This window comes from Carassius auratus, unplaced genomic scaffold, assembly GCF_003368295.1.
Source record: "Carassius auratus strain Wakin unplaced genomic scaffold, ASM336829v1 scaf_tig00014207, whole genome shotgun sequence".
Classification (NCBI taxonomy): Eukaryota; Metazoa; Chordata; class Actinopteri; order Cypriniformes; family Cyprinidae; genus Carassius; species Carassius auratus.
Genome location: NW_020524479.1, coordinates 926,939 through 949,635, shown reverse-complemented (window position 1 = coordinate 949,635; position 22,697 = coordinate 926,939). Strand labels below are relative to the sequence as shown.

The window sequence follows — 22,697 nt, the reverse complement described above, 5'->3', positions numbered from 1 at the left end:
CATTTTTAACTGAAACCGTTGCAGTCTGTCAGTCCTATAATGTCAGTGGATGGGAATCATAGCTTTGAAAGTAATAAAACATACACAAACAAAACCAAATTAAACCCTGCAGCTCGTGATGATACATTGATGTGTAAAGACATAAACTGAAACTGAACAGTATGTATATTGTTTTTTTTTTATCTCTGATTATCACCGCAATGTCTAAACTGTCCTTCTCAAAGGAAATCATCTTCTTTAGCCTGGCATGAGGCGTCTTATTATTATTATTGCTTTATGGCAGAACACAGACCTATAAGTGCATTACTGCCACCTATCTCTCAAATAGACTATTGATACTCCCAATTGAGATTGTAGATAGTCAGTGGTCCATTTGATACATATGTGGCTGTAATGTCTGCAATCCGCCGTAAAGCAAGAGGAAGAAGAAGAGGCCTCACGTGCGGGCTGAAGAAGGAAGACGCAAACACACTCAGGACAGTTCAGACAGTTTAGACATTGTGGTGATAATCAGAGATAAAAAAAAAACGATAGAAGTACTGTTCAGTTTCTTAGACAGACCAATCATTTTCTGTCTTTACACATCAATGTCTCATCACAAGCTGCAGGGTTTCATTTGGTTTTGTTTGTATATGTTAAAAATCAAACGCTAGTTAAAAATCTCAGTTTGTGTTCTTCTGAAGAAACAAAGTCACCTACATCTTGGATGCCCTGGGAGTAAGCATATAAACATAACATTTTGTGTGAACTATTCCTTTAAAAAGTATAATTGCTGAAAATTTAGTTTGTAATGAAAGTAACAATATGTTTTTGTCAGTTATTTTACCTATGGATCAATGCGTTTCTTATAGATTTCTGCTCATTCGAAATCGGATACAGATGAAGTAGCACTGTAAGATTACATTTGTTTGAGTGCATTAATGAGAGAGTTATTGCGCGTTGTAGTACTATTTTTTTAAATCATGCTTTCAGCTGAAAATATTCACTCTAGAAGGAGCAAACATATTCCTTGAGAACTATAACTTCCCACTTATGTCCATTCATCATATCATAGCCTTCACATTCTTTCTGATTTGAGTGATCCATCTCTATCAAGCTAAATATGCAGTTATATGACGGGCCGTTGGCATGAGTTGTACTCGTGAAGAAGAGCAACTGAAAACTTAGACGCTCCGACTTTTTAAAAAGTCAGCTCCTCGCTCCAGTCAAAATCACACCTCTCCATTCCCACTCCACTCCGCTCACATGCTTTAATTTGTGAGTAATATTTGCTGTCATGGCAGATCTATTTCAGAACCAGCCGCTATCAAAATAATATGGCTGCTGGCACATGTCAGATATTATTGCTGGCGGGCCAGTTTTATCCTGTGGGCCACCTGTTGCCGACCATTGTTGTAGATTGTCTGGTGCTATTTGTCCAGAAATCAAAAAGCAAGATTGTTGCCTCCTGAGTAACTGTTACACAGCATTTCCTGAACTGTCCTCTGCCATTCATCTCCACTTAGGGGGAACCTGGGTTACACGGTCTCAAGGGACTGCGAGGGGAACCTGGGCATAAGGGTGACAGAGGACCCCTGGGTCTCCCCGTAAGTACACAACAACCATGCAGCCTGGGATGTTCATACTTCATCCCCACTTATTTTGACTCAACATCATCTAACCATTACTGTATTCACAACTTTCCATTTGTTTTCATTGTTGTGACTTACTTAAACTTTGTGTGCTGGATAAATGTGCAATTGTTTATGTTTGTTACACAAATGTTGACTTTTTTTTTTGTTGTTGTTGTTGTCAAGAGTGACTGTTCATCATGTACTAATCTCACTTTTTAAACCTCCACTCATACTTCCATAAATGCACAGGGAGCATCTGGCTTGGACGGCAAGCCAGGACCCAGGGTGAGTCATAGGCAGCCACGTTTCACCCCAAAGTACCATCCTACATCTTTAAAAAAAAAACACCAAAATGGGTCATGTGACACATTTATGGTGAAGGGGAAAGGTGGTTGGACTCGTTGGTAATGTTTATATAATGTTAAACTCTCTGTGACAGTGAGAGATTAAACAACAACATGAGATACTCTGTGTTTCTGCTGCTGAGTTTGACATTAACACAGATTTAACACTTACTCATCCATTAACATGCCATTTAATTTTTATGCTCCTCCGTGTATTTATTTGAGATTTGCCTGACCAATTATTAAAGATAGAGTCTAAAGATTAACATAGAGAGCAAATCTTAAAAAATAAAATAATTACAGTAGCCTGATTTTCCTCAACCAATGTATTGACGTAAATTTTTTTGAAAGCACAACACTTTATGCACTCCTTTTTTTATAGGGTATGGATGGACCAATAGGGACTCCTGGTCCAGCAGGTCCGAAGGGCGATAGAGTAAGTTTTATTATATTATTTTATTTTTATTTAGAATTTTATGCTTGTTTTCTGCTCCCCCTTATTTTAGTATAGAACTGTAAGGTAGACAATTACACTTTAATAATATGAATACTGCATGCTGATTTGTGTTTTTAATCTCTGATTTACCTGAATTCTCACAGTGTTTTACTGTTTTAAGCTCGGGATTTCAAATGACCAACACAGGGGCACCTCCTGATCCTCACAGCAGAGTCTTAACATGTTTCAGATTTTATGGTAATACTTTCCACTAAATGTGTTTATATAAAAGGTGGTGTTCAATGTATCTGTCACAGGGTGAGAAGGGTGATGTTGGTGATCCAGGACCCAGAGGGCCATATGGGTTACCTGTAAGTATTCAAACAATTGGAAATTATTTGGCCATTTAATAATCACATTATTCAGTACTGTAGTTCCAGAAAATATTTTGCTTTGTTTCTGTTTTTTTGAAGGGAGCTGCTGGAACACCTGGAATGGATGTGAGTTGTCATTCATTTACTGCTAATGTGTTGACTTTTTATCATTTATTGTCTCGTGAGTTGCCCTCCTGCAACTTTTCTGTCCTCTAGTAGCTGCCAGCAATATCTATGAAGATCTTTACCCCTGAAACAATGAGTATCAAGGCATTTGTAATTACTTGAAGTTGTATTTTTGCAGGGGGTACCAGGCTTAAAGGGAGACAAGGGCAACATGGGGGAAAGAGGAGAAAAGGTGACTGTAACATAGATGTTGTGAAACAGGGAATGAAACTTTCTCTATCTTTGATTAGATCTGATGTCAATGGACATTTACAAAGGAGTTTAGGCACAAAGCCTTCATACAGACTGAAAGTGGACCATGGAGTGAAAGATCAGTGTGAAGATATTACATTTAATAGATTCTCTTCTACAAAAGCAGTAGCAAATAGCAATATTTATAGTTGAAGGAAAAAAAAGTTTATGAACTCTTTGATTTTCAGCATTAATGATTCACACAATTTATAACTTACTGTTGTCTGAAACAACAGACAAACATGGTTTCCTTATACATTTAAAATCATTTAGGGTGATCTAAGAGTGCACACATTTATCCCTTCCTATACTATGAATGTTTATGCAGTGTTTTTGGCACTTTTATTTGTTTTAGTAAACTGTGTTTGTCTTTTGTTGTGGGTTAGTTAACATTAAAAATGTATTGCTGATATTTAATAAATAAATAAAAAAGTCAGGTATAGTCAAAGGGTTCACATATTTTTTTTTACTCCAACGGTATTTGTATAAATATTTGTTTATCATCATTCAGAATTTCATTACTAACATAGCATTTTACCATCCCATAATCATAAAAGTCAGGAAAAAAATAATTGTTTAGTTTATTGCCAAGTGAAAATATTTATTACAGTAATTCTTGTTCCAGCAAGAAATACAGAGTAATTCCATTGACAACAGGCTCAATGCTTTTGTAATGGCCCTGAACTGGCAGCTTCTTCTGCATGATTCCTTTCATTTCATCTGCCTGTTTCATAGACTTACACACTGTGCCAGAATGTGCCACTACAGTATGTAGTAAGCAGAAAATCCAAACCCATTTCAGTTTTTAAGTTGTTTAAAAGTCTACAACTAAGTTCTAACATGTCTAAATATACAGTTTTTTAAATATATAATTCCTGACAGTGGTCATGAAAGACGTTTCATTTAATCACACTGAAGTCATGTCATTTAGCTGTATACTATAGATGTATTAGCATGGCACTTGAAATAATTTACAGTAAACTTGATTTGTTTTTTTATGTTATAAATTATGTAATAACCTCCCATTTTCAACATTTCTTTTTTTCATAAAGTTTCTTAATACGTGTAAATAATTTTGATGAACATTAAAAGATTACATGGAACATATTTCACAGACATTTGATAGACAGGAATGAAATAATGAGTAAACAATGAAAAAAAAATTGTTTCAAAAACACTTTCAAATAACATCTTTAAGGCTTATTTAAAATGTTACAAAATTATCTTTAAAATGCAGCACCCTGATAAAAGGACGTTTCATTTTGCTTTGGATGTTTGTTTGTTTGTTGTTTTTTTTTTTTTTTGCTTTTCTCCTACACTCAAGTAAGGTTCTGTAAGTCATCATAAATATAGTCTCGTGTAGCCAGACCTTCAGACTGACTGGAGAAGGTCTGGGAACCTTGGCCCGCACAAGAGGCTACTGTATATGACTGACAGGTAAAGCAACCTCATCATGTTTATGGGTGTGGGTGGAAATTTCACATACTTTTGAAAATCCAGCATTTAGTTGATCCTGATAAACACTCATTGTCACAGTTGTAAGCACAATGGCTTTCTTCTAACATGAGAGGGTTTGGCATCGTGGCATCTTTGTTTCCAGGCTGAACATTAAAGAACGCAACACACACGTCTCTCGGAAATCATGTTTAATTTAACCAGTCTAATGACGACTTCAAATTTCTAGTTTAGTGTGCCATATGCATCAGACGTTCAGCAGACGACTCATGAGGATGATTGTCTGAGGCTGAGACTATTATAAATATAACCTTCATAATTAATTAAATACAATTCCCTTTCATAGTTTCACTTGATTCTGCATCAGAAGCCCATATAAATTGTCTGAAGACTAAATATAAACACTGAACGTACTGTGTGCTTCATAGAAAAGCATCAGATTTACGACAGAATTTTTTTATTCGTCATGCTGGAAGCGATTAATCTACCCTGTGATAAACATTTTTGTTATTCTTTGCATTGAAAATGTATGCTTCAGCAACCAGCTTGTTTGGATCTCATCTCTTTGTGGCTCTTCATTTGAGGAAGTGTATAACTAACTTCTCATGCTTGAGCAGTGCATTGTGGTACACAGAAGATTGGTCAACCCACTCTGTTTGTGTGCTTATAGTGACACCTCGTAAGATCCCTGGTGTTCCAACCTGAGGCAATGGAGGCTATCTTTCTCTCTCTCACTTGATCATGTCAACTCTATTCCTCCAGCTGAATTAGCACCTGATGAGCTCTGTGCACATGGTGCAGTTTCTTTCAGGTTTGAAGACCCCTAGCAATCAGGAGATGTGGCCCTCTCTAGCTTTTAAAGGAAAATGCAATCATTTTTCCATATTTCACTATGTTCTTCTCTCAACATAAACGAGTTGATACGTTCCTCTCCCGTCTCAGTGCGTGCACTTAGCCGCTGTAGTGCGTGAGTAAATATGGTGACCCAAAATAAAATGTGGCAATTTTCTATGTGGAAAAAAAATGATAACTATAATGTATGGCAGAAGAGCACTTCACAGCACTTCGCAGCACTTCGAACCCGGTGCAGAAATATGTCGAAGTGCTGCAAAGTGCTCTTCCGCCATACTTTGTAGTTATCATTTTTATCCACGTAGAAAATGTCCACATTTTATTTTGTGCCGCCTTACTTACGTGTGTAACTACTCATGTAACTGTCTTTAAATAGGGAAAACATGGAAGTGTTTGGTGGCTTCTAAATTCATCCCTGTTTGGATCCTAAGGAATGAATGGTGCTAAGCTAAAAACTAACATAGTGGCGCTGAACGCTACAGTGATTAAGTGCATGCACTGAAACGTACGTATCAACTCGTCTATGTTGTGGGAAGAACATAGTGAAATATGGAAAAACTGTTTTCCTTAAAAGAGTAAACTAAGGTGTATTTACATGCTGTAGACAGGGTAACGCTGGACTGGCCAGATGCAGATAGCAGATATTATATTTCTGCAATTTATAATTTAACAAACTTCTTAAAAACATAAATGGACTTAGAAGTTTTCATTTTACAATCAAGACTGTTCCACAAACTGACTCCTTTAATTGTGACACATTTTTCCTTTACAGCCGATTGGAACCTGGGTTTTGTAAAAACCTCAGTACCTTTTAGTTCATATCTACTTTTCCTCTTGGAAAATCTATTTTGCAAATTGTTCGGTAAACTTTCCAGATGAGCTATATACGTTGTTTTTAGAAGGTTATACTCTACTAATTCATTAAATTTCAGTGTTTTTATTTGTATGAATAAAGAATTAGTTGGATCTCTGTATCCATTTCCACTGGTAACTCTAATTGCTCTTTTCTGTAAGAGTAAAATTGGATTAATGTATGTTTTACAGGCACTTCCCCACACTTCAATACAATAGGTCAGATATGGAATAATCAATGAGTTATACAATAAAAACAATGACTTCTTATTTAGCGAATCTTTAACTTTATGCAGCACACCTATTATGTTAAATGTTCATCAATTATAATACCTAGAAACTTAATCTCGTGTGCCCTTTCAATTTCTAGTCCATTACTAGACAATGATTTTTTCAACATTTTTGTTTTTTTTAATGTTGGGGGCAAAGCTTCACAGCAAAGCTGAATGTGGTGTTTTTTCTTCCTTTTAGCAATTTTCTTCCTGACATTATGTTTTCCTTCACTTTTATTAAATTCTATAATTTAAATACTGTGTAGTGAAAGGTGTAGGGTTTCCATTGCGTCAGATAATGACAGCTTTCATAGGTTGAGTGAACATATGAAAGGAATATGTAAACCTCTATGTATAAGTTATGTAATCAGGGTTACATGCTCTAGTTTTGTGATTTCTCCTGAAAACTATTGTTTTCCTAAAAATATATGTGTGCATGCAGCATGACCATTTCATCACATTTGTTTTGATGTTTAATTCAGTCGACCACAGATTCATTTTTCTTTAATTGTTATCATTTATAATTCAAAATCAGTCTAATCTCTTGTCAAATATCAAAGTTGAACTCTTTGTGTATAATATTTAATTCATGGATAATGTTTTATTCACTGTTATAACCAGTAAGCAGTTTTTCTGCCTGTGTGGTTTGTTGATGGGTGGGCTTTTGTGGGCTGTTTCCCTGCTTCTCTTTCTCCTCCCTTGCGCCCTGTAAGACTGCTGTCAGTCTTGTTCCCTTAATCTTAATTGTCTGTCTCTCATTTATTGTCCTTTTATCTGATATTCTTATCTAACTTTTCTTGTTTTCAAAGCCTCCCTTTCCCTTCTAGCAATAGTTTTAAGTAGAACTATATATATATATATATATATATATATATATATATATATATATATATATATATATATATATATATACATACATACATACATATATACACACTCACATAAAGGATTATTAGAAACTCCTGTTCAATTTCTCATTAATGCAATTATCTAATCAACCAATCACATGTCAGTTGCTTCAATGTATTTAGGGGTGTGGTCCTGGTCAAGACAATCTCCAAACTCCAAACTAGAGGTCTTCACAGTGCACCCGAGACCCGTCGACCCCGGACCCGACCCGGGACCCGTACGGGTTCGGGTCTATATTTTAAATCATCAGCCGGGTCCGGGTCGGGTCCGAATCTATTACCTCGGGTCCCGGGTCTGTTTAACATTGTGTGTAATACCCGTGCGATCGCCGATCGGAGTCATCGGACTCGGAGAACATCCGGCCGTTATCAAAGACTGCTTGTGTTTTTTGTAACTTGCAACTTGTAAAATTAGGAAGAGAAAAGAGTGAGCCAAAAAAAGTGATCTCTCTCTCTCTCTCTCTCTCGCTCGCAGACTCGAGTTAATACAAGTGCACACACGGTAATGCTTGCAGACTTGACACACTCATGTTTAATATATTTCAAATCAGCAACACAATCTGAGGTGAACTGTCACATGAATGTTTTCTATTACGCTCAAATTGCGTTAAGGCATTTTAGGTTGATAAAGCTAGCACGCATGTGCAGTCATGTTTCTATGGCAAGCAGTGAGGGACACTTCGACCGCCAAACCACGTTTTGCATTTTCTCCCATTTTTATAATATTATAAATGAACCGTTTAATCTTAAAGTTTTAGTGGTTCAGATTCAGACTCGATGCAGAGCAGAGAGCACAGACAGAGATCAGATGATAGTAAATAAATAATGTCAGCGGCCATGGCATTGCACGAGCGATCGTTATTATAGTTCAAAAGGCAAACAGTGTAAGTTATTATGCGAATTAACTCGAGTCAGAATGTACATGTGCACAGTAGCATTTGTCATCCGTCACCGTGACATCAAGTGGACTTTTGAAGCTGAAATAATGAGTGGATTCAGCTTGGACTTGGTATAACGAGAGGAATAACATGAATAACTTTCTTGTCGGAGGATTGTAATGCTTCACAGGCAGTCAGGTACAAGGAAGAGAGACTATGGCTCTTTAAATTTGGTAAGACAAAAAGCTGTATTCTTCGCAACAGGTTTATTGACTTGTAATAGCAATTTAAGGTGGAATATGTCAACGTCGTGTCTTCCCGGCGGGTTCGGGTCCAGATTTCAAGTAATATACGGGTCCGGGTCGGGTCTGGGAAGGCATTTCTCGGATCTACACGGGTCCGGGTCCAGCTTTTGAAATAATAGACGGGTCCGGGTCGGTTCAGTGTGGTACATTACGGGTCTCTGTCGGGTTCGGGCAAGAATTTTTGGACCCGTGAAGACCTCTACTCCAAACTGAATGTCAGAATGGGAAAGAAAGATGATTTAAGCAATTTTGAGCGTGGCATGGTTGTTGGTGCCAGACGGGCTGGTCTGAGTATTTCACAATCTGCTCAGTTACTGGGATTTTCACACACAACCATTTCTAGGGTTTACAAGGAATGGTGTGAAAAGGGATAAACATCCAGTATGCGGCTGTCCTGTGGGCGAAAATGCCTTGTTGATGCTAGAGGTCAGAGGAGAATGGACCGACTGATTCAAGCTGATAGAAGAGAAACTTTTACTGAAATAACCACTCATTACAACCGAGGTATGCAGCAAAGCATTTGTGAAGCCACAACATGCACAACCTTGAGGCAGATGGGCTACAACAGCAGAACACCCCACCAGAAAAAGTTGCCTGGTCTGATGAGTGTCGATTTTTGTTGAGACATTCAGATGGTAGAGTCAGAATTTGGCGTAAACAGAATGAGAACATGGATCCATCATGCTTTGTTACCACTGTGCAGGCTGCTGGTGGTGGTGTTATTGTGTGGGGGATGTTTTCTTGGCACACTTTAGACCCCTTAGTGCCAATTGGGCATCATTTAAAGGGGGTTGAAATGCTCGTTTTCACTCAATATCCTGTTAATCTTGAGTACCTATAGAGTAGTACTGCATCCTTCATAACTCCAAAAAGTCTTTAGTTTTATTATATTCATAAGAGAAAGATAGTCTGTACCGATTTTTCCCGGAAAAACACGACCGGCTGGAGGCGTGACGTGTGGGGGTGGAGATAAAGAATCACGAGCGCGAGTAAGCTTTTGCGTTGAGAGCGTTTGGAAGCTGTGACATTACCGTGAGGAAAAAAACATCATCCAAAACAAACCATGGCTAACAGTCAGATTCAGCCATATATTTATGATCCAGAATCAGATCCAGAGGCTGAAATTTAACAAGAGCAGCATCAGCAACGACGTCTCTATGTGGTATGTACTGAAACTGTATATATTTGCTTAGCGGTTTTGGAAAATGACTAAGTTCCACTTTATGTCGTCTTTTTTTTTTTTTTTTTTAAGCTGTACATGTGGAAAGTGCAGTTTGATGACAACATTGCATGTTGTTTACTTGATGTGCTTACGCGCCGATAGCTAAGTTAACAACACAGAGATATTTGAAGCAGTTTTACTCACCGCATGCGGGTCCAACACACAATCGTGACCCTTTTTCGTTGGGACTGCATCAAACTGGGCCTTGTTTATAAAACAAGCATCTTCGAAATGCAGGGTACAAACAAAAACACTTGCACAACTCCGTTGATGCTCTGTAAAAATAAACTCCATCCACTGGTCCCTTAATGCTGTTTATTTATTTTTTTTGGTGATCTGTGCAGGGTTGTCTTGCCCTGGCAACCAAAAACACACTTCTTTTGTGACATTTCGCGAGGCTCTCGCTCTGATCAGTGAATGTCTGTGCTCTCAGTGCTCTGCTATACGGGAGCGCGCGCTCTTCCGGCAGAAGTGCAGAAGACAAGACAAACTAGCAGCAGGAGAGATGGCAACACAGGGACCTTGATGGGCGTTGGTGCTTGTGATGAGAGGAGTCCGTGAAGTGCCCGTGGCTGAAGTGAAGAACGATGTAATCCAGAACGAATATCCAAGGAACAAACAGGCAACAGGAAACTGAGACGAGAGATCCAGAGCAGGAACAACTACACGGGGGACAAAACAACACCAGGACTCCAAACAACGATCTGACAAACATGAGACAAAAGACAAGGCGTTAATATAGGCCAGATGGAATAAGCCGCAGCGACGCCCACACAGAACAGAACTGGGTGTTCCCACCACCCTTTACCTGTCGATTGTAATCATCGATAAGGGAGTGATCCAGAATCTCCCGGGCAGGTTACCAACTTCTCTCCTCCGGACCGTAAACTTCCCAGTCCACCAAGTACTGGAATCCACGTCCCCTCCGCCTCGAGTCCAGAATATGGTTAACCGAATAGGTGGGTTCCCCGTCTACGAGTTGCGGTGGTGGAGGAACCGGGACAGGCGGATTAAGCGGTGAGTGAAAAACTGGTTTAATTTTGGAAACATGAAAGGCGGGATGAATCCTCATGTACGCTGGAGGCAATTTGAGGCGGACTGCCACCGGACTAATGATTTTGGTGACAGTAAACGGGCCAATGAATTTGGGAGCAAGTTTATTAGCAACGGAGCGGAGCGGAATATTCTTAGTAGAAAGCCACACTTTTTGACCGACGACGTATACGGGTGGCTTTGACCGGTGGCGATCGGTCTTAGCCTTGGTGCGCGCCCTCACCTGCAAGAGAGTCTCACGGGCTCTGTTCCAGGTGTGGCGGCACCTCTGGACAAAGGCATGGGGAGAGGGGGCCGTGACTTCGGATTCCAGACTGGGAAAAACAGGTGGCTGGTAACCTAAGCTAGATTCAAACGCGGAGAGGCCCGTAGAAGACACTGGTAACAAAGTATGTGCATACTCAATCATAGAGAGTTGTTGGCTCCAGGAGGAAGGATTCTTGGACGCCAAACATCGTTCTAAATCCTGGTTGGCTCTCTCGGTCTGACCATTGGTCTGGGGATGGAACCCAGAGGAAAGACTAACTGTTGCCCCCAGCAACTTACAAAACTCCTGCCAGAATTTGGACACAAACTGGGGCCCCCTGTCAGAAACCATATCCACCGGGAGGCCATGTATCCGGAAGATGTGGTCAATGACAGCGACCGCTGTCTCCTTGGCAGAAGGTAATTTGGCCAAGGGTATGAAATGGGTCGCCTTCGAGAACCGGTCCACAACGGTCAAAACAACCGTATACCCTTGGGAGGGTTGGAGGGCGGTGACAAAATCTAGCGCGATGTGGGACCAGAGTCTCGAAGGGACAGACAGCGGTTGGAGGAACCCATCTGGAGGACGGTTGGAAGTCTTACCAGTGGCGCAAACCGAGCAAGCCAAAACAAAATCGCGGATGTCGCGAGCCATACCTGGCCACCAGAACCGTTGCTTGACCAAACATCTGGTTCGATTAACCCCTGGATGACAAGCTATGTTAGAGCAATGACCCCACTTAATGACGCAAGACTTTAACTCATCCGGCACAAATAAACGGTTCGGTGGGCACGCGGGCGGAGGCGTTACCCCTTCTAAGGCCGCTAGGACCTTCGACTCGACCTCCCATGTCAGAGTGGAGACCACTAATGTCTCAGGAAAAATACACTCGGGAGTGGACGGGCGTTCGGACGGACCAAAAATACGAGAAAGTGCATCGGGCTTGATGTTTTTGGAGCCCGGGCGGTACGATAGAGTAAAATCAAAACGACCGAAAAAAAGTGCCCACCGAGCCTGCCTGGAATTGAGCCTTTTAGCTGATCGTATATACTCTAAGTTCTTGTGATCAGTCCAAACGATAAAGGGCACCCCCGAACCCTCTAACCAGTGACGCCACTCCTCTAACGCTAATTTGACCGCCAACAACTCTCTGTTACCAATATCATAATTACTTTCCGTGGGAGACAAACGGTGAGAGTAAAACGCGCAAGGGTGCATCTTGTTATCTGAGGGAGACCGCTGGGAAAGAACTGCTCCTACCCCCACCTCTGACGCATCGACCTCCACCACGAACTGACGTGAGGAATCAGGGGCAATCAGAATGGGAGCCGAAACGAAGTGACTCTTCAGTTTAGCAAATGCAGCTTTGGCTGCATCTGACCACCTGAAGGCCGTTCTGGGGGAGGTCAAGGCAGTCAGAGGCGTGGCTAGTTGGCTGAAGTTGCGAATAAAACGCTGGTAGAAATTGGCGAACCCCAGAAACTGCTGAAGGGCCTTACGGGAATCTGGACTTGGCCAATCCACCACAGCCTTAACCTTGTCAGGATCCATTCGAATTCCCTCAGACGAGACGATGTACCCAGGATGATGTGAGCGTGAGGTGAGTCCATAAGGAGGAACTGAGTCTCTTCGGAGTGGTTACCAGAGGTGATGAGTGTGATGGAATCTGTGATGTGAGAGAGAGCAGGTAGTGACTGTCCATTGAGTGCGCTGACGGACATGGGGTGCTTGAGGGAGGAAGTGGAGATGCCGGCCAGCTCTACCAAGCCATTAAAAGTCTCAGGTAAGTCCAGGGTGTAGATCTCACGGTGGATGCGATCAGCCAGCCCATGCAGGAAGACGTCCCACTGCGCCTCCTCGTTCCACCGGCACTCCGCCGCGAGGGTGTGGAACTCGATGGCATAATCCGCGACCGTGCGATTGCCTTGCTTGAGTGTGGTGAGTCGCCGGGCGGCCTCCTTGCCCGCCACCGCACGGTCGAACACCCTCCTCATCTCGGCGGCGAGTGCCGTGAACGAGGAGCAGCAAGGATCGCGGTTCTCCCAAACCGCCTTTCCCCACAGCGCCGCCTTCCCCGTGAGAAGCATGAGTACGAATGCCACTTTGGACTCCTCCCTCTCGAACGTACGGGTCTGTAAAGTTAAGTGGAGAGAACACTTGTTGAGGAATGCTCTACAAAAGTCAGGCTCACCGGAATAAGTCTGTGGCACAGGGAGGCGTGGTTCCGAGATGTCCCGTGGTTCTGAAGGTGGTGGGGAAACGGTCGGCGGGGCTGGCGCAGTGGGAGTGCAAAGTTGTTGCATCTGTTGGGAGAGCTTGGACACCTGTGTTACCAGCGCCTGGACGGCGCGTCCGGTGGAAGAGATGCTCTCCTGCTGCTGATCCATACGAGTTACGCTGTGGCTGATGAACTCGGTGAAAGCCGCTGAACTCGCTGCATCGATGATGATGGTCAGATCGTTCTGTCATGGAAAAGAAGACTGGATGCAAGTGCAAGTTAATATCTCTTTAATGAGCGTATATCACAGTAGAGTCAGATATGCAGGAGATGACAAGACAAACTAGCAGTAGGAGAGATGGCAACACAGGGACCTTGATGGGCGTTGGTGCTTGTGATGAGAGGAGTCTGTGAAGTGCCCGTGGCTGAAGTGAAGAACGATGTAATCCAGAACGAATATCCAAGGAACAAACAGGCAACAGGAAACTGAGACGAGAGATCCAGAGCAGGAACAACTACACGGGGGACAACACAACACCAGGACTCCAAACAACAATCTGACAAACATGAGACGAAAGACAAGGCGTTAATATAGGCCAGATGGAATAAGCCGCAGCTGCCGCTGATCAGTAATCAGTGGCAACGCCCACACAGAACAATCAGGTGATACATCCCGCAACCTACACACAGACAACAAGATGACACTATGTATCAATGAACCATGACAAATATTCCTTCAAACGTACAACTTAATTTTTGAAACTTTGTCCATGTTTAGCATGGGAATCCAACTCTTTAACAGTGTAAAAAACTCAGTATGCATGAAATAGCATTTCACCCCCCCCCCCCCCCCCCCTTTAAATGCCACGGCCTACCTGAGCATTGTTTCTGACCATGTCCATCCCTTTATGACTACCATGTACCCATCCTCTGATGGCTACCTCCAGCAGGATAATGCACCATGTCACAAAGTTAGAATAATTTCAAATTGATTTCTTGAACATGACAATGAGTTCACTGTACTAACACAGTCACAAGATCTCAACCCAATAGAGCATCTTTGGGATGTGGTGGAAAGGGAGCATCGTGCCTTAGATGTGCATCCCACAAATCCCCATCAACTGAAAGATGCTATCCTATCATTATGGGCCAACATTTCTAAAGAATGCTTTCAGCGCCTTGTTGAATCAATAATACCACGTAGAATTAAGGCAGTTCTGTAGGTGAAAGGGGGTCAAACACAATTAGTATGGTGTTCCTAATAATCCCTTTGGTGAGTGTGTATATATGTGTGTATATATATATATATATATATATATATATATATATATATATATATATATATATATATATATATATAACAACCCTAAATAAATGAATAGTACCTTTGAAAAATGTTTAAATTAATGCTTAAGACACCAGTCATGCGTAAGTCAAGTCACCTTATTTTAAGCACTTTATATAATACAGATTTTTTAACAGAACTAAAATTAGTAACATAGTGGAGTCATTAATCAGTTCAGTTCAGTTCAATAACTGCTAATTGATGAGCCATTACGTTATGATCACCCCCAACCTAGAGCAATAAGAATGGCTGGCAATAAAATGATGCTGCTGAATATTATTGCAGACCAATGCACCCATTCATGGCAACTTTGTTTCTTGGTGCTAATTGCCATTACCAAAAGGATTACCAGAATCATCAAGAAGTGATTTGAGGAACATGATGCTGAATAGCTGTGAATGCCTTAGCCTCCAAATTCACCTGACATAAACCCAGTCGAACTCTACCATGTACTTGAACTGAAGGAAGGTTATTGAAATTTTGGTACCATGTAACCCAGAAGACCTTTCAACATTTTGATTAATAGATACCACATATGTGTGTGTGTGTGTGTGTGTGTGTGTGTGTGTGTGTGTGTGTGTGTGTGTGTGTGTGTGTGTGTGTGTGCGTGTGTGTGTGTAAACTAGCTTGAGCTGGTCTCCTATTGAGATACATAACATATTTGGCACTTTGACATAATTGATACCATTTGTTAAATAAATCCATACTTCTACTAAATTAATTAAATAAGTAAAAAGAGCATATTTACAATTGAATCAGCTATTGTATAATGCTTTAAACACTACTTTTCAAAATAACTCCAAGACTTCCATTAACCAGTATAATATAAACAACAAGTAGGATACTATGTGCACCTTCAAATACATAAAAAAAATATATAAATTCTACATGTACTGGTCTCAAAACACTATACAAAACTTTTCTGATTGGGCATATTCTTCCACTGACCGAGCTATTGTGTCCACAGGGGGAGAAGGGAAAGAAGGGCAAAAAGGGGCCTAAGGGGGAGAAAGGAGAACAGGGTGCCCCCGGATTAGATGCACCCTGCCCACTGGTATGTCCCAGCTGAGAGCTGGAAAACTGAAGAAAGTGGAGCCTTAAGAGAAGAGTAGTCCCGTGGTCAAAATGGAAACCCACCTCATACTTGATATGTGAAATATCTGCATTGTTTTTTAAATATATATATATATATATATATATATATATATATATATATATATATATATATATATATATATATATATATATATATATATATATATATTAATTTAAAACTGGCACCTACTGGGAAAAAAATATTGGAATACCTAAATCTAGCTAAACAAGCCTGGTGCCTTCTAGAACAAAAGTCAGGACAAGTTGGTCTACAAGTACATAAGTTAAAACACTGTTCAGCCATATCAAGAAATGGTGGTTTGCTAAGAAACCACTGGACTGCTCCTCTCTGCCCTGTGCCGTGCTCTCTCGTCTGGAGGTCGGAAGGGCGCCTGCAGCCTCTATCCTAGTAACACTCCCAGTTCATTTCTATAACACAGGGTTTCCGGGGCTTTAAGGGTGAAAAGGGCGAGCCAGGTCAGCCTGGCCTGGATGGGCTGGATGCCCCGTGCCAATTGGTACAGTATCCTCTTTTCCTGCCTCTCCGTGCATGCTGCCAGCTTTGCACCCACATCACTGAGCACCTCTCATGCATTCTTATGGTGAAAAAGCTTTAATTTAGCCTCCATGCATGACTTATAAATAGTGGAGCAGAGTTTAAAGGGTTACTCCACCCCAGAATGAAAGTTTTGTAATTAATCACTCACGCCCATGTCGTTCCAAAACCTGTAAAAGCTCCATTCGTCTTCGGAAAACACAATTTGAGATATTTTGGATGAAAACCTTGAGGCTTGAGACTGTCCCATTGACTGTCAAGTAAATAACAGTGTCAAGGTCCATAAAAGGTACGAAAAGTCATCGTCAGAATACTCAATCTGCCATCAGACGTGCAATCTGGGTTATATGAAGCGACGGGAACATTTTTTGTAAGCAAAGAAAAGAAAAGTAATGACTTTATTCAATAATTCCTTTGTCAATGAACTGAAGTATTCTGACGATGACTTTGCATACCTTTTATGGACCTTGACATGGCGGTCAATGGGACAGTCTCAAGCCTCCAGGTTTTCATCCAAAATATCTCAAATTGTGTTTTCCAAAGATGAATGGAGCTTTTACAGGTTTTGGAACGACATGGGCGTAAGTGATTAATTACAAAATTTTCATTTTAGAGTGCAGTATCCCTTTAATGTTGGGTATCCCATTGTCTTTTAACACATTTACAGCATGTACTGTCTGCTCTCTATTAGTAAAGTCACAATGCATTTTAACATAAGTTTTCCAACTGTATGTTAGCATCAATAGCAGTCATTTATTCCCTTATAGTTTAATACACCCTTTTGTACGCAATATATACAGGTGCTGGTCATATAATTAGAATATCATCAAAAAGTTGATTTATTTTACTACTTCCATTCAAAAAGTGAAACTTGTACATTATATTCATTCATTACACACAGACTGATATATTTCAAATATTTATTTATTTTCATTTTGATGATTATAACTGACACTTCACTTTTTTGACTTACACCTATCACTAAGCTTTGGGCATAGGCCACGAACAAGGGCTCTACAGTCGTCCTGGTCCTGAGCTAACTTCTCTAACTGTCCCCATGTGTGCCAGCTGTTCTTTGGCCTGCCTCTCTTCCTTTTCCCTTGTGGGTTCCAAAAGAGGGCATGTCTTACTGTGCTTGATGCAGACTTCCGAGGGGTATGGCCAACCCATCTCCAGCATCTTTGGAGGATCTCTTCTTCAACAAGCTGCTGTCCTGTTTGCTGCCACAGCTCCAGGTTACTGATGGTGTTCAGCCAGCATACCCTTAGGATTCGCCTGAGGCATGTGTTAATAAAGGACTGGATTTTCTTCATGGTAGTGACTGTTGTTCTCCAGGTCTCTGCACCATACATTTATTTTTGATTATAACTGACAACTAAGGAAAATCCCAAATTTAGTATCTCAGAAAATTTGAATATTACTTATATTACCAATACAAAGAGAGGATTTTTAGAAATCTTGGCCAATTGAAAAGTATGAACATGAAAAGTATGAGCATGTACAGCTCTCAATACTTAGTTCTGGCTCCTTTTGCCTGAATTACTGCAGCAATGCAGTGTGACATAGAGTCAATCAGTCTGTGGCACTGTTCAGTTGTTATGAGAGCCCAGGTTGCTCTTATGGTGGCCTTCAGCTCTTACGCATTGTTGGGTCTGGCATATCGCTTCTTCCTCTTTACTCTATGGGGTTAAGGTCAGGCGAGTTTCCTTGTCAATTAAGAACAGGGATACCATGGTCCTTAAACCAGGTACTGGTAGCTTTGGATCTGTATGCATGTGCTGAGTCCTGTTGCAAAATGAAATCTGCATTTCAATAAAGTTGGTCAGCAGTAGGAAGCATGAAGTTCTCTACAACTTCTCAGAAAACACACTGGACCAACACCAGCAGATGACATGGCACCCCAAACCATCACTGACTGTGGAAACTTTACACTGGACCTCAGGCAACATGGATTGTGTGCCTCTCCCCTCTTCCTTCAGACTCTGGGACCCTGATTTCCAAAGGAAATCCAAAATTTACTTTCATCAGAGAACATAAATTTGGACCACTCAGGAGCAGTCCAGTCCTTTTTGTCTTTAGCCCAGGCGAGATGCTTCTGGCGCTGTCTGTTGTTCAAGAGTAGCTTGACACAAGGAATGCGACCGCTAAAACCCATGTCTTGCATACGTCTGTGCATAGTGGTTCTTGAAGCACTGACTCCAGCTGCAGTCCACTCTTTGTGAATCTCCCCCACATTTTTGAATGGGTTTGTTTCACAGTCCTCTCCAGGGTGCGGCTATCCCTAATTGCTTTTACACTTTTTTTCTACTACAACTTTTCCTTCCCTTCGCCTCTCTATTAATGTGCTTGAACACAGAGCTCTGTGAACAGCCAGCCTCTTTTGTGTCTTGCCCTCCTTGTGCAAGGTGTCAATGGTCGTCTTTTGGACAACTGTCACATCAGCAGTCTTCCCCATTATTATGTAGCATACATAACTAGACTGAGAGACCATTTAAAGGCCTTTTTCATGTGTTTTGAGTTAATTCGCTGATTAGAGTCTGGCACCGGGTGTCTTCAATATTGAACCTTGTCACAATATTCACATTTTCTATGTGAATACTGAATTTGGGATTTTCCTTAGGTGTCGGTTATAATCATAAAAATTAAAAAAAAATAAACATTTGAAATATATCAGTCTGTGTGTAATGAATAAATATAATATATAAGTTTCACTATTGGAATGGAATTATTGAAATAAATCAGCTTTTTGATGATATTCTAATTATATGACCAGCACCTGTATACTATCCACTTAGTTGCGCAACCTAGGACCACTTAAAACTGCATTAACTGCTCACTGGCACCTATATCAGCATTTTATTATATATACCTTCTGGAATAACATTTAATCTTATTCTCGTTGTCTTATTCTATAGTCTATGTGAACAAATTAAATACTTTCTGCTTTTTGGATAGTATTTGCTCTCCTAAAATGAAATAACCAGTACTAATTAGCCTTGGATTCCTTAAATAATCCATCTTGTGTCAAACCACACCTGAGAAGTTATTTAGTGCAGTGTCAGCATGAGTCACTCTTCCTTAGCCTTTAACCCTCTCCTGTTTCCTCTCATATATCTGTTCCAATTGGGCACTCAATCCTATGTAAGAGAAGAAACTGAGTTTTCAAGCCATGTCTTAAATCACCATGTTTAAAGGCTTCAGATAACTATACATTTCACTGTGTCATTTTGCTCATATGAATTAACGTTTGTTTTTAAGCTAGAGCATTAGGGCATGTATGTTGTAAAATATATATGCAATATAAAAGTCCTACTTCAGTTTAGTAAAATTGTGAATGATCGTTTGCATGAATCTTTAAGATTACATTTTTCTTGTTCTTTTTACAAGGTTTGATCAAAGACTAGTGTGTTCAGTCCTTAATTATCCTTAAATAAATCCTTAAATTACTCTATTTTAGAATCAGCTAAAATGCTTCTCATTCATGCTTCTATAACATTACTCTATTAAACCTTATTGTTTCTTAGTTTTTTTTTTATTATTGTATGGTATTGTCTTTGCGTGCACCTTTGTCACCATCAGAGTCTCAAAATTTCATTAGTTATTTTCAGCACATCATTATGGTTAGGCACTTCGAGGTATCGGCATTGTTACACAATACCTCGAAAGCCTTGTTAACTTTCAGATCATATATATATACAAATATGCATATATATATATATATATATATATATATATATATATATATATATATATATATATATATATATATATATATATATATATAATCCCGTTTCTTTTTTATCTACTATAGGGTCCAGATGGACTTCCAATGCCTGGATGTTGGCAGAAGGTAAATTTAAGAAGATCCTCAAAAATCCTATAGATATTTTATATAGTGGTGGCCAAAATTATTAGAACACCTGACCAATCTGAAAATATTTACCTTTGTTGCCAAAACATGATATCATTTTATTTAATTATTAAAGTTTTCATTTGAATGTCCGCTGGTTCCTGTCTCCTCCTTCCCATGATTATGAAGTTTTTATATTGTTACACTGGTGCCGAAACCCAGGAGGAAGGAGGGATGTGCTGCCGAATGTACACCATTGTAACAATATAAAAACTTCATAATCGCGAACCGGCCTACATCCAAATTAAAATTTAATAATAAAATAAACAAAACAGTGCAACAGCTCCTCACGGACGACTGCCGCGCACAAACAAAAACAAACACAAAATAAAGTCCAGGTCTGGTTCTCTCTCATTCCTTCACTGTTGTTGCTCCTCTTTTGTATCCTTCTGATCTCCTGAGTGGAGCAGGTGTCGCTCATTTCCAAATCACTCCACAGCTCTCGGCCTCGCCCCACTCATCACAGTGAATTTGTAGCTTTTTTATGTTTTATAGGTATTATAATTGCCAATTCAACAAAAACAACTGAAACCTTTTAAATATGCCAAGTGTTCTATTATTTTCGACCACCACTGTAAGCAATTGAGTGGTGGCTCACATCCTTTGGTCTTTGAAACTCTCCTTTTTATATTAAAACATATGTGTCTTTGTGTTTTCTTTGCAGTGATTGGTCTAACACAAAACGCATGGAGTTTCTAAATAAGGCTTTGCTTTTTTGTAAATACTTTTTTTTTTTTTTTTATTCTGGGAAAAGAACATCATGAAGCTTTCGCATAGCATTATGAAGCTTTCATATAGTTCTTTTCATTTCAGTGTGATCACGGCAACATGTTATATTCACATTAGCACTGTGGAATTTAAAGTCTTGACCAGTAAGAGACTATTCACAGCGGTGTTTTTTTCCCTGATTTGCATGGCCAAGAATGAGAGTGGATACCAAAACAGACTAACAAGGTTAACTGAAAAGAAGAAGGAAGAGGCCACTGAGGGATCGGCTTTGGGTCTTTTGGTCACACCAGTCCATATTATCAGCTTAAAAGACTAAAGACTCCATCCACACACCCAAAACAAGCATGTACATATCACTTTGTAGTGTGGTCAAAGTATATGGCTTCTGCAAATCACTAACTACCTGTCAGTCTTTGTCGATTCAAAACAAAAATTGGTTATTCTAGAGGGTGTTAATTTTTCTTTTTCACTTTATGAAGGGTGTCACGCCTTGGCTGGTGGCCTGAGAAAGTAAGAATTGTGATTGCTGGATTTCTTTATTGCAAAGAGGTCAGTGTGGCATCTGGCCCTCCTGCGCCTCGGGGTTGCTGTTGTGTAACTCTCACCTTGTAATGAGAGTGACAACTTAAAGATTCAAATTATGGAACTAGCAGGATTAAAGATGCATCCACCATCTGTGGCCGTTCGAGAGTAAGCAGGCAACTGAAACTCAGAAATCTTTATTATTGGATGGTGTATGTGATGCATGCAAAGTTGCTACATCAATCCAATCTGCAAACTTTATCTTGTTTATTCTTCAGTGGGGTTATTTTTTGTAGCAGTGAGCTACGCAGTATGATAATTTTTTATTATGACCCTTTGCCATATTTTTTATTATTATTAATATTTTTTTGCTCATTTTGTGTATTATAGCCTTTGTGCCTAAAGTCATTTGTTATTCATCAAATTTTTTTTGGAAATGGTTACTACTCTATGCTATGAGTTGTAAATATGACATTTCAGTGCATTATTTTGCAGCTAAGGTTAAAATCCCTGTGTATGTATTGTTGGAGCTGAAAGTTTTACATTCTTAAAGACTTTCATAGGGTGTCAAAGGAAAATGTAAAAAATGGGACATACTGTTGGTTTTGTGGTATTTCCATTCTGAATAACCATACAAACAGCATTCTAAAGCAATCAGTATCAGTAATAATCATCAAATGCATTGTTAATGTACAGAACAATGTGCACACATACAGCAGTCATTGGGAGCCTTAATCCTAAATTAGCAGTGATCATCATCAGCCCGCACTGCTACATTCCAGAGTGCAAACTTGCATAATTTTGTAGAATTCTTTTTTTTTTTTTTTTTTTTTTTTTTTTAAACAGCTTCAAAACAGTTTTGACTATTACTTTTAACTTTCTTAACAAGCTTCAGACACCATATACATTAAAACATATACAGTATGTTCACAGCACTGCCGGTGTTGTAATGTGTTTTCTGGCTGGAGGTGACAGGATTATGGTCCTGATTTTCTCAACCTCTAATGGGCATTTAAGATCATAAGAACGTAGTTGTACTGGAAGTAGTTTTGTATGTATTAAATTTAATAGTTATTCATAAGAAAGGGTAAGTG

General features: G+C 39.9%; 1 protein-coding gene across 15 annotated transcripts in view; it reads left to right on the top strand.

Moving 5' to 3' along the window:
- Positions 1-21,958, top strand: part of col25a1 (collagen type XXV alpha 1 chain) — a 130,409-nt gene extending 108,451 nt beyond the window's left edge. For 5 of the 15 annotated variants that reach the window (XM_026247067.1, XM_026247056.1, XM_026247053.1 and 2 more), the window contains 6 exons: positions 1,506-1,586; positions 2,340-2,393; positions 2,711-2,764; positions 2,867-2,893; positions 15,759-15,845; positions 16,327-16,582. In XM_026247067.1, coding sequence (XP_026102852.1) covers positions 1,506-1,586; positions 2,340-2,393; positions 2,711-2,764; positions 2,867-2,893; positions 15,759-15,845; positions 16,327-16,503 — 480 coding nt within the window. In that variant the 3' untranslated portion in view covers positions 16,504-16,582. Of the gene's footprint in view, positions 1-1,505; positions 1,587-2,339; positions 2,394-2,710; positions 2,765-2,866; positions 5,451-15,758; positions 15,846-16,326; positions 16,583-20,253; positions 20,293-21,016 lie in introns of those variants that run through there. The other 10 variants (XM_026247055.1, XM_026247057.1, XM_026247058.1 and 7 more) reach the window with 10 other exon arrangements.
- Positions 21,959-22,697: the final 739 nt, after the last annotated feature.